The sequence below is a fragment of the Pleurodeles waltl genome, chromosome 12, assembly GCF_031143425.1.
Source record: "Pleurodeles waltl isolate 20211129_DDA chromosome 12, aPleWal1.hap1.20221129, whole genome shotgun sequence".
Taxonomy (NCBI): Eukaryota; Metazoa; Chordata; class Amphibia; order Caudata; family Salamandridae; genus Pleurodeles; species Pleurodeles waltl.
This window is the reverse complement of record NC_090451.1, coordinates 44,292,134-44,309,343: the sequence shown is the minus strand read 5'-3', so window position 1 is coordinate 44,309,343 and position 17,210 is coordinate 44,292,134. Positions and strand designations below refer to the sequence as shown.

General features: G+C 43.5%; 1 protein-coding gene across 3 annotated transcripts in view; it reads left to right on the top strand.

The window, feature by feature from the left end:
• The window catches only part of EPS15L1 (epidermal growth factor receptor pathway substrate 15 like 1), a 317,440-nt gene that overhangs the window by 237,125 nt on the left and 63,105 nt on the right, over nucleotides 1–17,210 (top strand). For all 3 annotated transcript variants that reach the window (XM_069216518.1, XM_069216520.1, XM_069216519.1), the window contains one exon: nucleotides 6,961–7,166. In XM_069216518.1, the coding sequence (XP_069072619.1) occupies nucleotides 6,961–7,166 (206 nt within the window). The remainder of the gene's footprint in view (nucleotides 1–6,960; nucleotides 7,167–17,210) is intronic.

The window sequence follows — 17,210 nt, the reverse complement described above, 5'->3', positions numbered from 1 at the left end:
AGGATCACCTCTAGGTGTTACAGATCCTGTAGGGGGAGGGGAGAAGCACCTCCACCCAGTACAGGCTTTGTTCCTGGCCACAGAGTGACAAAGGCACTCTCTCCATGTGGCAGCAACCTGTCTGGTTTGTGGCAGGCTGGCAGGAACTGGTCAGCCTAACACTAGTAGTCGGATTGGTATTCAGGGGGCATCTCTAAGATGCCCTCTGGGTGCATGTTACAATAAGCTGCAAACGGGCATCAGTGTGCATTTATTGTGCTGAGAAGTTTGATACCAAACTTCCCAGCTTCAGTGTAGCCATTATGGAACTGTGGAGTTCATGTTTGACAGACTCCCAGGCCATATACTCTTGTGGCTACCCTGTACTTACAATGTCTAAGGTTTTGCTTAGACACTGTAGGGTCATAGTGCTTATGCAACTATGTCCTCACTTGTGGTATAGTGCACCCTGCCTTAGGGCTGTAAGGCCTTCTAGAGGGGTGACTTACCTATGCCACAGGCAGTGTGAGGTTGGCATGGCACTCTGACGGGAGTGCCATGTCGGCTTAGTCATTTTCTCCCCACCAGCACACACAAGCTGTGAAGCAATGTGTATGTGCTGAGTGAGGGGTCCCCAGGGTGGCATAAGACATGCTGCAGCCCTTAGAGACCTTCCCTGGCATCAGGGCCCTTGGTACCAGGGGTACCATTTACAAGGGACATTTCTGAGTGCCAGGGCTGTGCCAATTGTGGAAGCAAAGGTACAGTTTAGGGAAAGAACACTGGTGCTGGGGCCAGGTTAGTAGGGTCCCAGCACACTTTCAATCAAAACTTAGCATCAGCAAAGGCAAAACGTTAGGGGTAACCATGCCAAGGAGGCACTTCCTTACACTGAGCCATGTGGCTTCATGCATCTTCCTCATTTCTTAAGCATGTTTGGAAATAAGGCCCTGCATTGAAATCTGTGAGCCTATTTGAACTAAACCTGGACCAGGATTTATTCTCACGTTCCAGGGAATTAAGAACGGACCTGCAGTGTTGAAATATTTGGTAGTGGGTGAGCTATTTGAACTGTCTTAGCCATGGTGGAATTTTATCATTCATCCTTTTATAATGGGCACGACAGCTTATATTAGGCACTTGTGCACTAGCAACTTGTGGAGCACTTGGTATCCCCTTCTCAGTTCACCTGAAGTTCTGGAAAAGTCAACTGACTTTGGCCTCTGTGCATGGGCGCATTTCTCCACAGACGCAATGGCCACTACGTTAACTAAAGTAGTGTTGGGGTCCATTCAGGTTCAAGGAGAGCCCAAGTCTCTGGCTTTGCTGATGAATCTCGCTGGAAGTTGTGGATCAGACAGACAGGATTGCACAAATTATGGGCAAATGCTTTGAGCAGGTGTTCTGTGGCATCACACACATGAGAGCAGCATCTGGAGTTGGGAAGATCATTTTCACGTTCTGGGTGACTCCAAAGATCGTCTTGTTTGCTACAAATCTGAATTTTCACTTTGCCAGAGGCCATCTTCTCAGGGAGTAAGTGCGGGTGTTGCTTCTTTGATTGAACAGTAGCTCTTCCAACTACAATTGCTACCCTCTCCAACACTCATCCTTTTCCTGCTCCTGAGAAAGCTGAATTCCACTGGGTGCTTCTATCTGAACACCTAAGAGTACTGGAACTCAGTTTTTGACCCCTCGACCCAGCTTCCAGCGAGACAAAACCTGCTTTCTCAGGAAGGTAGGAAGAACCTTGCAGCCATTTGTGATTACCATTACTGTACTTGAATGAAATTTGAAAAACATGCCGTTAGAGGTCTGCTGCGCTTTCTCCAGCGTTATGTATACATCAGCTGCCTTAATGCGTAGAAACAACAGCACACGCAGCTTTAGCTCAGCTTTCTTTACATATTGCAAAGGCACCTTCTCACACCGATCAGACAAGTACGGCACAGGCGGCAGCCATGCAACCTTAGTACACTTTCACAGAATACTTTTAGCAGAGTTAGAAACAGTACAGGTTATTCCTACATCTTCTCACACACACCTGCAAGAGACGGAGCACGAACTGCAGAAATGCAAGCTTCTCCCACATACAGGGCAGGTGTAAGCAGTGGTTCAGGCTTCCTATACACACTTTACAGGCACTGGGCAGGCACATACTGCACTGGCAGTCCCAGTGCAAACCCTATACATGTGCAAACATAGAGTCACAGCTCAGTCAGCAACATTGCAAACTACACACACACACAGCAACAATGCAAGCCTCCTAGCTACATACAGTGCCCATAGGAGCAGTGATGGCCTCTCACACGTATCAAAATAAGTGCAAAATAGACCGCAATGGTGCAAGCGTTCTTTACACTGGTTGTTTTAGATTTCACCTCTTTCACAGCAGAGGGTAATGGCTCAAAATGACAGACCGAGTAGTTCCTCTTAATAACAGGTAAGCAGCGGTGCTCAGGTTGTAATATATGTGTGACACAGAAGACAAAAGGTGGTGGTTCCGTGGAAGCAAATAGTCTGACAGGGCTGCATAAAGGAGTGGATTTATGTATCTGTTGGCACAGAGGGCCCTACTTCTTGTAGATCATGTAGGTTAATTTTTTCTTTCTCTGGTTTTTAAATGTTGGACTCATTTGTTCTTTCCTTTTAGGTAACCATTGCCATTCATAACTAATGCATAGATAGAGCTTGGTATTGGTTTTAGAACTTACCAGCTGTTGTTGCCCTTGTTGTTCTTTCTGTTGTGAGGTGCCAGGTTGCCTGTCGGTCTATGTGGGGTTTTGCAATATAGAGTGGCTTGACCACAGAGGTAGTTGCCTTATTACGAAGGGATATTGAGGGATTTGTGCAAGTGACCTCATTTTGTACAATCCACTCTATCGTAAACCATCACCAGTTGTTTTTTTGCTGTCTTGCCTGTACTTGGAGAATTAAACACATTAAAATAGGTATGTTTTAGAAAGACTAGCACAATTTGTGCTAGCCTGCTGTTACAGATGTACCAACTAGATAGATGTTCAAGAGTTTGCATCTTGCTGTAAAGAAGCCCCGGCCTCCTACAGAGGTGTAGCAAAAACAGAAAGTGACCCTTGCGAGTAAGCGTTTTTGCACAAAGTGGAGGGCCCTAGTGGACTCTGATAAGTGTTTTGGCTCAGGATTCGATAAGCATTTATGTATTACAATTGGACACTTTAGTTACATTACAAGCTGGTGCAACATTTTATTTTCAAGGGAAGACACCAGGCCCCCCTGGTGGAGGCCCTTAACAATACAGACTCTGAAATCTCAGGCCAGCTCTGATTTTGTTGCTTTTATTTTTTAAATTGCTATATCATAGGAGCTGTGACCAGATTTAGTTTTATTTATCATTTTCTCTCTGTTTTGTCCAATTTGGTTCCATGGAATAGCAGATGGCTGTGTGTGTGTCTGGTTGTGAATCCTCATGAATGTAGTTCTGTGTTGTCCAGATCTGGAATTCTTCCACCACCTCCTTCATTAGCAGAGTTTGGTATTAAATGACTTGGGTAGGCTCAGTCAACTGACAGTGTCTTGCATTCTCTTTTAATATAGAGTATTTCACTAAGTTAAGAGGACCTTTAAAAAAGGACCCTAGTGAGCCTGCGTAAAGGGTGCACTCTAATTTCAGTGACTTCAATGTCTTTTATAAAAAAGTATGTCTAAAGTGTGTCTTTTTGAATGGGCCCTGGGTAAGCATCTAGGCGATGGACCTCAGACATACCCTGCTGCATTTTACCCTCTTCATATTTGCAGCTGCAGGTATCCTGTCAAAGTTGTTTATGCCGTGTACATATGACTGCTGTGCTTCTCAACACTAGCATTATGCACTTTCCTCTTTACTAGTAATTCATCTTGATAACACTGTTTATCGAACAGTTTGTTCAAGCGTTTGAGGTTGAAGCTCTGTAGATGTGTGGATGAAATGATAAATGACAGACACTAAGTTGCAGATTGTGCCATTCACTTGGTAGATAACATCCATCTTATCTAGAAACTCTTGCCTGCATCAGGTGAAATTGAGACTTTTGATGGCATTTGTAGGTTGGTCTCTCTTCCTTCAACTTACAGTGTTCTCATGACTATTCAGACATCTTCCCGTTAACCCCTGATTAGATATGCTTCTGCATATTTAGAATCTCTTCCCTGCTTCAAGGAAGTTAAAGCTTTTACTGATCTTTCAGTACAAAACTTTCAGCCATCTTTGTCATTAAGCCTGTTTATTTTTCATGTTATCTGAGCATGTTCTACCTTCAGTGATACTTCAGGACTCAGAGTCCGAACCTGTAAATATTGTTGTAGTAAACCAGTATAAAACTTTGTGAAATGTCTGTGTGTAAACCAGCTCCTGTTGGCTAGGGACCATTCTGTCTCATGATTCAGAAACCTGATAGTGTCCTAGGATCTGTGCTAGACTCAGTGACAGTGCTCAGGTTTGGGTCTTTCTGTAGTTTGCAGGAAAGGGCAAGAACAATGTTCAACATAAGGCTGTCTGCATAGATATACAGGGAGTGCAGAATTATTAGGCAAGTTGTATTTTTGAGGATTAATTTTATTATTGAACAACAACCATGTTCTCAATGAACCCAAAAAACTCATTAATATCAAAGCTGAATATTTTTGGAAGTAGTTTTTAGTTTGTTTTTAGTTTTAGCTATGTTAGGGGGATATCTGTGTGTGCAGGTGACTATTACTGTGCATAATTATTAGGCAACTTAACAAAAAATATATATATACCCAATTCAATTATTTATTATTACCAGTGAAACCAATATAACATCTCAACATTCACAAATATACATTTCTGACATTCAAAAAAAAAAAAAAAAAAATCAGTGACCAATATAGCCACCTTTCTTTGCAAGAACACTCAAAAGCCTGCCATCCATGGATTCTGTCAGTGTTTTGATCTGTTCACCATCAACATTGCGTGCAGCAGCAACCACAGCCTCCCAGACACTGTTCAGAGAGGTGTACTGTTTTCCCTCCTTGTAAATCTCACATTTGATGATGGACCACAGGTTCTCAATGGGGTTCAGATCAGGTGAACAAGGAGGCCATGTCATTAGATTTCCTTCTTTTATACCCTTTCTTGCCAGCCACGCTGTGGAGTACTTGGACGCGTGTGATGGAGCATTGTCCTGCATGAAAACCATGTTTTTCTTGAAGGATGCAGACTTCTTCCTGTACCACTGCTTGAAGAAGGTGTCTTCCAGGAACTGGCAGTAGGACTGGGAGTTGAGCTTGACTCCATCCTCAACCCGAAAAGGCCCCACAAGCTCATCTTTGATGATACCAGCCCAAACCAGTACTCCACCTCCACCTTGCTGGCGTCTGAGTCGGACTGGAGCTCTCTGCCCTTTACCAATCCAGCCACGGGCCCATCCATCTGGCCCATCAAGACTCACTCTCATTTCATCAGTCCATAAAACCATAGAAAAATCAGTCTTGAGATATTTATTGGCCCAGTCTTGACGTTTCAGCTTGTGTGTCTTGTTCAGTGGTGGTCGTCTTTCAGCCTTTCTTACCTTGGCCATGTCTCGGAGTATAGCACACCTTGTGCTTTTGGGCACTCCAGTGATGTTGCAGCTCTGAAATATGGCCAAACTGGTGGCAAGTGGCATCGTGGCAGCTGCACGCTTGACTTTTCTCAGTTCATGGGCAGTTATTTTGCGCCTTGGTTTTTCCACACGCTTCTTGCGACCCTGTTGACTATTTTGAATGAAACGCTTGATTGTTCGATGATCACGCTTCAGAAGCTTTGCAATTTTAAGAGTGCTGCATCCCTCTGCAAGATATCTTACTATTTTTGACTTTTCGGAGCCTGTCAAGTCCTTCTTTTGATCCATTTTGCCAAAGGAAAGGAAGTTGCCTAATAATTATGCACACCTGATATAGGGTGTTGATGTCATTAGACCACACCCCTTCTCATTACAGAGATGCACATCACCTAATATGCTTAATTGGTAGTAGGCTTTCGAGCCTATACAGCTTGGAGTAAGACAACATGCATAAAGAGGATGATGTGGTCAAAATACTCATTTGCCTAATAATTCTGCACTCCCTGTATATCTGCTCTCCAAAACTGAGGTTTTGCCTAGTCCTTATTGGAACCTTGTGACACACAACTTGTTTGTAAGCTTTCACTTCACCCACCTATGGACCACTTTGACTGAGACACAAAATGTTTTGTTTTATGAAGCAAAACCTAATCAAACTAAAAAACACATTTCGGTGATTGGATTTGTTATTGTTGCAGTGCCATGCTCATAACAAAACATGCAAATGCCTCTGAAACAGACTGCATCATTTAAATAGGCCTTTTTGAGAACATACAGACAGTATGGGAATGCTGTTCCAACTTTGAGTATATCTTTATCTTGAGATATTTTAGGGAAAAAAATCTTCTGTGGGAAATGGGCTGACTTCAAGGGAATAAGGGAGCAACATTTCTCAACTCTATGCTTTTAGAAAAGCCATCTTGGGAGAGTGGAGGGAGGCCCTGCTTAAAGAGGTATGAATTCATTTTAAGAGTAGCTACTTCTGGGAAATGTATTCCAAGTAGGTGTGGAGGAGACAAACAGATGCAAGTGCATTTGAAAGCGTTTGAAGGCTAGATTTCGACTTGAAAGGATATCAACAACAACCGTGGACACTATGTTCCTTTTTATTTGCTAAGTGGTCCTAATGCAGAGTTAACTTTTCTTTTTTTGTGCTGGTGTTTTTTCGTGGCATATTTGAATTGCAGTTGTGAGGTGCAGAATGTTATTGCACACACATTATTCGATAGTATTATGGGGGAACCTGTGTATATGGATTCATTAGAGGCTACAGGTGATACTGACAAGTTGGTGGAGAGGAATCAGAAGGATGATATAGGTGTGGCTCTTGTCCTCCTAAAGAGCCCAATGGATCTGTACATTATCGTGGTTAATAATTTCAGCTTCTGCTTTCAACTCCTAGGTAAAAACACTCCTGTCAGCCAGCTGGGGACATCAGAGTTCTCCAAGCCCAAAGATCCATTTCAACCTTTTGGCACGGATGGCAGCGACATGTTCCACAGTAAAAAAGGCTTCAACGACCCGTTTAGCGGGAAAGACCCTTTTGCCCCCCTGTCTTCCGGTAAAGCTCCAAAAGACTCTTCCATGGGCTTTGCAGACTTCAGCTCTGTAAGTTGAGTTACTCCTCTTCGTGCAAACTGTTCCCCTGCGTGTAAACAATTTGTCTGCATTTTAAGCTGGAACCCTGCAATCTACGGGCTTTTGTGTTTGTGTCTATTTATTCTGTCACTTTACATGTTACTCTGTATTTATATATTTGCATGAAAGACTTCATCAATAAATGCAAACCAAGCTGCTTGCTTTTTTCTGCAAAATGTGTCTCCAGGCTCTGTGTGCTTTTTAAACAGTTTAGCTTATGCTTTGCATACTGGACATTCCCTTTCATATTTTTTTTTTACTGATGTAGCAGTTTTCATGTAATTCACTTCTAGGTTAAATGTTGCACATGGAGAGAGATTGGAAATGTTTGTACTTAAAACTGAAGCCTGTAAGTAATCTCTTTAAAGATTAACATCCGTTTTATCTCTGGATTGCCCTCTCCCTTCGTGGAGCAGCTCTTTCTGCTGTTTTTTAAATAGTTTTAGGTAGGTTTCTGTAAAAACAAAAAAAAAGTTGAAAGCACAGAATTGAAAATTGCCACCATCATAAATTTGGGGCTGTCAGTGACGACTCGGTGTCTTTTCATGCCACTTGGGAAGTTACTATCACTTCATTTCACCCTTCTCCGTGCAGTAAAGAGCCAGAAAGACATTACACCAAATTTGAGCAGCAAAACCTTTATTAGGTACTGATATTATAGAGTCTTTGTCCTGTCTAATATCCGAAATTTCTGCTTCTTAAGCAGAATTAAGTTCAGCCTACGTGCACAAAAAAAGCAATTGAGGATGTAAATTTGCAATACTGGTTAATAAAATAAGAATTCTATCTTCATAAAGTGCTTTAGTAAATTATCAGAGTCTGATAGTATAGTGGAATGTCCACTCTCCTAAACTTTGGGTGAGGGTCAAGTTTGTCAGGGTTCTAGAGTGGGTATACTTTCAAAACCAAGAAACGTGGTAGCCCAAGGGTATTCAATACCCTTTTTCAGAAAGATTCCCTCCCTGGAACCTTATACATATTTTGACTTGTCAAAGACAGCAATATGTGTGTTTCTATTACGGAATGGGATCAAACACCACCATATTTAATCTTGAAATAGGTGAAGGACTTTCTCCAGAGAAACATATTTTCTTGTGAAGAAAAAGTTGCACATACTAATGCAGAAATGGGTTAGATTTTGACGTGCATACAATTCCACAAAGACGACATTCAGTATGTGGAATTATAACCAGTTCAGACTACTTTTGGAAAAATACCAGTTGCTGTCTGTTTCCTTGAATATTTTTGGGAACATTTATCCAACTGCATGTGAAATCCTGCCTGCCCACCTTTTGAACTTTTTTGCAATAACATTTGTGATGCTAAGAGATGGTGTGCATGGTAGTCTGCTGAGTCTGGTTGAAGTGATGAAACAGAGGTGATCAGGAACATGTGTCTAGTATTCAGGTTACAGCAACTGTATTCTTAGCTGAAGTGGACATAAAAATTCTGCATGGTCCATGGTGCTACATTATTGTTTTTCCACTATTGGATCTTTGATGGATTCACATGCTTGAATCGTCCCCATCGTCGAGGTGGAAGTCCTTCGGTACATTTGAAAGCATTGGAAGTAGTAGACATAGCTTCCAATGGCAAAAAACATAGATTTTTATAGCATAACTGCATCATTTCTAAAGAACCAAAATAACACCCTTTAGAAGCCTCCCATCAAAAGCATCTTCCCTCAGATTTTCTCCTGTGTGTTGTGTGAAAGGGAGTCTCCCTGAGCTCTGCTCAGTTCTTTAGCTTGGATCCACATTTGGTATATCCACATTACTTCTGCTGTGTCACTATGAAACACCTGACATCAGCATGTCAAAATCCTTGAAGACAGTAATCTTAAGACCTTGTGGGACCTATGGAAAGAAGAGGCTGCACTTGGAAGTTCCTCATAGGGAGTGTATTTACTACCTTCATCCTGCCCACAAGGTAAAGAATTGTGAGATTTGGGGAACCTTTTCTTCCACAACTATCAAAGCTAGAGAGGGAAGGCTATTATAGTGGCTGCAGAAACTTAGGCTAAAACAGCTGTTGCTTCTGAGAAAGGAACATGAGGGTTCTCTTCCCTCACAAGAAAAGTCAAGAAAGGGAGAGAGTTCATTGCAAGGGGCACAAGAGGGCATATGAAAGCCTTTAAAAAGACACATCATGGGTCTTCAAAAGGTACTTCTCGTTGAGAAAAAATAGTGAAAGACCTCCTTTAGAGGCAAGATCTGAGACTACAACTCCATCTTCAGCCCTGGTATTAAAGCCTTCAAAATCCTATTCAGAACCATTATGGTGAAGCACAAATTGATGATAAAAACCTTGTCGATGGTAATGCCTTCAAAATTGTTGAGTGAAAACTATGACCACGTTGTCTACCACCGCTCTGTTGAAGACGACAACCTTGTCGTCTACTAAAACTTAATCAATGGCAACCATACCAACACTGTCAACGGCCAGCCACACCACTGCCGTTGACGATGACCCTGATGAAGGCTTCGTCAAAGAGACTCATACCCCTCGACCTCTCAGCAGCTTTTGACACGGTCTCCTACAGCACTCAGCGCATCAGACTCCACGACATAGGAATCCGCGGAAGAGCCCTGGAATGGATCCACTCCTTCCTCTCTGGGAGGACGCAGAGGGTCAGACTCCCGACCTACACCTCCAAACCCACAGGAGTCAACTGCGGAGTTCCCCAAGGATCCTCACTGAGTCCCATACTGTTCAATGTATACATGGCCCCTCTTGCTGCCATCGTCAGGAGCCACGGTATGAACATCGTGTCATATGCCTATGACACACAACTCATCATTTCCTTCACCGAAGACCCGGACACGGCCAAAAGTAACTTTCACGCAGGAATGAAAGCCGTCGCCACCTGGATTAGAGAAAGCTGCCTCAAGCTCAACTCCAACAAGACGGAGCTCATCATCTTTGGAAACGCCATATCAGCTCGGGATGACCCCTGATGGCCCACATCCCTCAGTGCCCCCCTCCACCGACCGAGCATGGCCGCAACTTAGGAATCATTCTCGGCTCCCCCCTATTCATGACCCGCCAGGTAAACTCTGTTGCCTCCTCCTGCTGGCACACACTCTGCAAACTCCAGAAGATCTTCAGATGGATCCCAGCAGACTGTCGCAGGACAGTTACCCACGCCTTAGTCACAAGCAAGCTCGACTACGGCTACGCCCTCTATGCCGGCACCTCAACTAGGAACATCAAAAAACTTCAACTCATCAAGAACACCACTGCCAGACTCATTCTCGACTTCCCTTGCCGAGAACACATCTCCCAACACCTGAGGACCCTCCACTGGCTACCGGTCGAGAAGCAAATCACCTTAAAGCTTCTCACCCACAGGTACAGGTCCATACACAACATAGGACCAGCTTACCTTAACCACTGTCTCCTTCCACACCCCTGCCAGATCCCTCCGCTCCACCCAGATGGCCCTGACCACCGTCCTTCACATCCGCAAAACCACCACCGGAAGACGATCTTTTATCTGCACTGCAGCGAAGAGCTGGAACAACTTCCCCCTGCACCTCAGACAAAGCCCGTCGCTCACCATTTTCAGGAAGAACCTCAAGACGTAGCATTTCGAATGAGGCCACTCCCCTTCCCCCAGCGCCTTGAGACCCTCACGAGTGAGTAGCCACGCTTTACAAATACTGATTGATTTATTGAAAGAGACCATTGGCAGCTGGTAGTGAAATACTGCCAAATTTGTTTTTCACTGTTGCAGGGCCTATCTCTCCCATAGGGTAAAATAGGAATTGCATTTAAATACCTTTTAAGTGTAATTTTCCATTGGGAGCAGATAGAGAAATGGAGTTTGGGGTCTCTGGACTCACAATTTAAAAATACATCTTTTGGTAAAGTTGGTTTTTAGATTGTCAGTTTCAAAATGCCACTTTTAGAAAGTGGTCATTTTCTTGTTTAACCATTCTGTGCCTCTACTTGGCTGCTTGAATAGACATCTGTGTCAGGCTGACAGTTGGGCTGTAGTGAGTTCCCTCTAGACAGTGACAGAAAGGGAGCTGATGTGTGTCCTGCATATCCTGATGGGTCTTCTTGGGCTAGAGTGGGAGGTGACACCTGCACCTGAAAGCGCTGTGGCTATCCTCACACAATGCAGTCTCCGACCCCCTGGAATGTGGCTGGGGCACGGCAAGGAAGAGGCAAAGTCTTGTGCACTACCAAGACTTTCCTTTGAAGTTTGCCTACTTCAAATGCAGAAATGAGTGTAGATACTGGACTGCTGACCCCACAATTTTAGAACACTTCTGGATCAAGAGGAACCTCTGCCAAGGAGAAGAGCTTTGAGGAGGAGTACTGCCCCTTTGCTGTGTGTGCTTTGATGGATTGACCTGCAGTTGCTTCTTCTTCCTCAGGACAAAGCCTGGACTTTGTTGTGTATCCTGCTTGTGAAGTTTCTCCAAGGGCTTGGACGGAGCTTGCCTCCTGTTAAGAAGTCTCAGGGACATCAAAGACCTGATCTGCCAGCACCTGGACTTTCTTGCTGTGACCCCTTACTTGCCAAGTGGGGCCACATCCAGTCCCTGGGCCCTTGTAAGGAGAAGCTGGTAAAACCTGAAAGAAAATCCACACACCGGATCCGAGCGGCAGAAAAATCAACGCAGAGTGTGTACCGCAGCTGAACAGTCGAAGCAGCGCAGGTGAAACTGACCCATTGCCAGCTCTGCACGGATTCATTGTTGCTGTGCGTCCGGATTTTCCACGCATCGTCCCTGGGCGTCAAATCTTCAACATCACCTCATGGACCCAAGGCTGCCTGTCGGAAATCGATGCATCCTTTCCCTGCAAAGAAAGAATTGATTTGTGGCCTCACTTGCGAGTAAGGAATCGCCCCATTGCTTGCTTTTCTGACGGACCCTTACCCCTGCGACTTTATTTTTTATATATACCAGGTACCTTGTGCTAAAACAGCACATCCATTGATTCTTATAGATTAAGACTCTTTTTAATTAAAATGTGATTGATATCTTTACTTATGTATGCTGGATTTTGTCGTTTTGGTGTGGTTTGATTTCAATAAATATTGGCTATTTTCCTAAACTGGTGTGGAGTCCTTTTGTGGTGTTTTCACCGTGTTACTGTATGTGTTTGTGCAAATACTTTACACGTTGCCTCTAAGATAAGCCTGACTGCTTGTGCCAAACTACCAAGGGGTTGATAGGGGTTATCTGAGCTGTGTGACTCCCTTACCCTGACTAGAGTGATGGTCCCTATGTGGACAGGGTTTAAACTGACTGCCAACTAAAGACCCCATTTCTAACAACCAGTATGCACTACCTTAACAAACAAGGAGGTAAGATCACAGATCCTGTCTCAGAAAGCGCAGGAAACTGGAAATGAGCATTAGCGCAACAAGTGACCATAAGAGCCGAACATCTGCCATGGGTCAACAACAGTTTGGCAGATACTTTAAGCAGAGCAAGTCAGAGGTGTCACAAATGAAAAATAAATCAATCCATTGTGAACGTCATATTCCATCGATGGGGCACGCCAAAACTGGATCTCTTTGCATCTCAAGAGAACCAGAATTGCAGTTTTTACGCAAGCTGGAACGTCAAAAAGGTTCATGGGGGAATGCATTTTCGATAACATGGTCAGGGATCCATGAATATGCTTTTTCCCCAATCCCTCTCATTCCCAGGCTTCGCAAGTAAATTAAAAGAGAACCGTGCTGGCTAATGGTCATAGCTTCGCGATGGCCCAGACAACACTGGTTCACTGAGCATCTACTATTATCAGAGGACATCCACATTCAACTGGAGCTTCGGAAAGGATTTATTGTCAATGAAACACAAAGCAGATCCTTCATCCGAACCCGACTTATCCGCACTTATCAGCCTGGCTCCTGAATACCATGAGTTTCAACACTTAGATATCCCAGAGGACTGCAGGGGATGTCCTTGCAAAAGCCAGAGCTTATAGTGCGAACAAAACTTATTGCCTGAAATGGAAGCATTTTTGCCTATCCTGCCAAAACTCAAACGTCCACCCTATCTGATCACCTCCCGAACAGGTTTTACCATACCTACTCTCTCAAGCCAAATCAGGCCTGGTGCATTCTTCCCTTAAAGTGCAATTGGCGGGCATTTCAAGTTAAAGAAGTACCTCGGAAGCTCTTTCTCTGTGGTCTGACAGACTAATCACACAATTTCTTAAAGGTTTATTCAGGGTATTCACAAAGCCAACTCCCTAACCTGGCAACTTAGCACAGTACTGTCACAGCTAATGAAGAGCCCTTTCGAACCTATTCACAGGGCACAACTCAAATTCCTAACATGGAAATTAGCTGTGCTTTTACCTCTCACTTGTGGAAGAAGAGCGAATGAGCCCCAGGCGCTCATGATAAGAGATCCTTTCTGACAATTCAAAAGTAATACTGTGATTCTCCAAACTAATCTCAAGTTCATACCTAAAGTTCCAACTGATTTCCATCTCAATTAACCAGCTGTGCTTTAGGCTTTTTTCCCGAATCCGCAGACACCTGCGGAAAGAACTCGCACCCTAGATGTAAAAAGATGCTTGAAGTTCAATGTACACCGTACAAAGCATCTACAAACCACGGATCAGAGATATTCATGGTATATGGAAACCTTAACAGGAGATATCAGGGATATCTGCTGAGAGAATTTGGTGGAAGGTGCAGTGTAAGTCATCATATTGTTAGGCAGAGCTTTTGTTCTTGCGACAGGTGCCTCCAAGGTGATACACTGCTGTCTCAGGTTGTCTGTTCTCCAAATAGAATCATTGGTGTTGACTGACCACACATTTTATCACTTTGGCATGTGCAGCAGGGCTCTAAGGTGAGAACTGTTCTCAGTTCTTGAGAGTTTTGATGAGATGGTGGGAAGGTAAAACTGAGCTCTTTGCCATCCTTGGGCCTTTCGTGTTCTTTCCTTTAATACTAAACACTAACCTATTGATTATATAAGGAGGCAGTACTTTGAGAGGTTTTTATGTCTTAGGCCAGTAATGTTTGTGAATACCAGTAAGGGTGAGAGTTACGGTAGGTCTGCGGCTTTCTCTAACAGAGAGGCTACCTACTTTAAAAAGTTGTGTTCTTATACAAGACGTTTCTTTCGTTTGTGATGAAATTTGATGTTGAGAGAATGTAGAGTCCGTCTTCACCTCTGAAAAGGCTTGTGATATATGGATACATTAATTAATGAATAATAAAAGATTAGGCTTAGTTACAGAACCTTACATTAGTATTTTGCTGTGGGCATTTGAGTGTAATTTAAAGATCTGCAGGGGGAACATTTAACCCCTAGTGTGGTGAGGCTAGCACAAGGCCAATCAGTGACTGTAAAGAGGCAGAGGTTCATGTGAAGGGGAACTCTGTGGAGTAAGCTGTCTCATATGCTGTCACTGTAGGCCCTGTTGTTTCTTTTAAAGTTGGCTGAGTTTCTTGAAAGGACCCTCTCTGGTGAGCACTAATAGTTTATATTACAGTTAATTTATGAAAAAAGGAAGCAATTGTTGGCTTTCAGTCTTTGAAATGTTATTCTTATAATTTTCCATTCCTGAATTTAGTTTTTTCCTTTCCACTGGTGTACCACTAGGAACTTGGAAAAAAAACACCTGAATTCCTTTGACAAAAAGAAAGAATAACTGTATACCTTACAAGTACAAAAAACACAATTCCGTGTACCTGTGTCGATATTTTGAGGACAGAGGCAACAGTGAGGGACCTTGTACAGGCTAGGTGTGTCTCCCTTCTCCTGGAAGCATTCCCACATCAGTGCAGATAGGGTGACCCATGATGCATGGTTTATCTCATGACTTGCATTTAATTCACAGAAGATAGCCTTCTCCGTTGGTTATTACCCTTTTGACTTCTATTACTTGAACCTTGGGACCACCCACTGATTCACTGTTCTAATCCAGGACCCCCAGTGAGTCATTACTGCAAGCCGAGGACGTCATCCTCAGCAGTTTTTTTAATGATTTGGGCCAAAAACTATACACAGGGACCGCTCCCACGAATCAGTCTGAGGATACTAACTTAATTTTTAGCCTTTCATTTCAAATTCTTCAAATTTACAGAATGCTTTTAACATTTTCATTCATACATTTTGCTTCTTTATATCTATTTTATTAATCTGTTAATATTTAATTTTCTAAACAGTGGCAGACCCCCTGAGTAGGATTCGCAGACCCCAGGGATCCTCGGACCGCAGGTTAAGAACCACTGGCCTACTCTGATCCCGCTTTCAGATGTACGTTGTAACATGGGATCACTAGCCATTTCACTGCAGAAAGCATGATTTTGAATGGAAAATAATACTGGGCAAATCTTTCATGTGGTGTTGCCCAGTCAGTGGAGGTCTTAATGGTGGTCAGGATGATGCCCAGCACATGAATTTTGTGACTGCTCAAGTGCCCCTTCATTCACAGCTTATCAATACCCAAGTCCCTTTGGAGGCATCTTAATTCAAATGTGAAAGTGCCTGTTCAGAGCTCCTATCTGTTCCACTCTCCTCTAGTTCAAAGGGTACATAGATTGAAGCGTATATGAATGATGCTAGCCTGGCACCCAACAGTGATATGGGAAGTCACAGTTTTCAGCTGCCACATTTCTTTTTCATTCAGTGCCAACCTACCAGCTGTGACTCTTCAACATGGGCCCATATGATGAATTGCCTGCCTTCAAAAAGTATGAGAAGCAAACTTTTTTGGTCACAATTCAGATGTAAGTGTAAGGATCCTGGATATAGCTATCCTGTAGAAGTGATCCCACCAAAGGAGTGGTAAGTTGTAGGATGAAAACAGAGTGAGGCACTTCTTCACGAAGATGCTAAACGAAGTACATAGAGTACGTAGTCCTGGAGAATGGCCAAGGTAAAGGTCTTTCTAGACATTAGTTATATGTAAATGTATCCTGTGTTGGTAATTTGAAATTCAGCAAAGGATCCCCCTCTCGCCGACTGCTGTTGTGCTTTAATTTTCTGGATGGAGAGACGAGGGACTCTGGCACTAGAATCCGGAACACCATTGTGCATCTGCATATTCAGGTGTGACGCTGAGTTCTGATTGTATACAAGACTCCTCTCCCCTTTGACCCCATGTGACTTTCTTCTTCTTTGAGATAGAGAACTTATGTAAAAAGACTTGGATTCATTCCTCGCCCTCAGCTGACTGGATTAATGAGAGCAGGGCTGATGTCCGAAAGAATCATTTGGTACAGCTGATTTAGTGGCAGACCAATCAATCTATGTTGCTGCGGTCAAAATCCAACGCAGTGATGAATGTCAAAGTAGCAATCGCTGAGCAAGCAATGGCTCCAGAAGAATGACCATACGGCGAGTGCGGTCTTTGTGTTGCCATCTTTCATTGGGCTTGTACTCCTTTTAAACCAGGTAATTACATACTTAAGGTTCCTGCTCCTAGTGATGTGGTTTGACACGGAGGGCAGGGTGAGGCAGCCACACAGTGTGCACTTCATGCAAGTATCAGCCCAGTTACTGTGGCAGCACCGGGGGGTTGAGCTGGAACTTTTTCAGCCCTGTTTTGAATATTCCCTGGGGCTGGGTAAAAAAAAAAGTGAAAGGGCACAGCGAAGTCACAGAAGTGAGCACATGTATTTTTAAGAGTCAGGTCCCCCATTTGTTTTCATGACTGCCACTTCCTCCTTAAGGCCATAAGTCTATCTGGCCACAGGCTTAAGTTGGTGGCAAAACACATCTCATATTTGTTAGTAAACAGCTTATCATTATCGTTGCTTCTTGGCCTTTTTTGCCCTATTTCTAGTTTCCTGGTGGTGAATGCTGTGTCAGCAGGTACCGTGCAGGGATTTCTTAGTTAATGAACTGTTTATGTTGCTTGTGTCACATCTCTTGCTAAGCTAGCCACTGCAAGATCTAACAAATCACTGCCAGCTAAGGTGAAGGTGTTTTGTCTTCCGTGACGGAGGAGAGGTACTGGAAGTGTATTTTCCATGTCAGAGCCCTAGTCTAATGTTTGCTCGCTGGCAGTTTAAAATGCCTA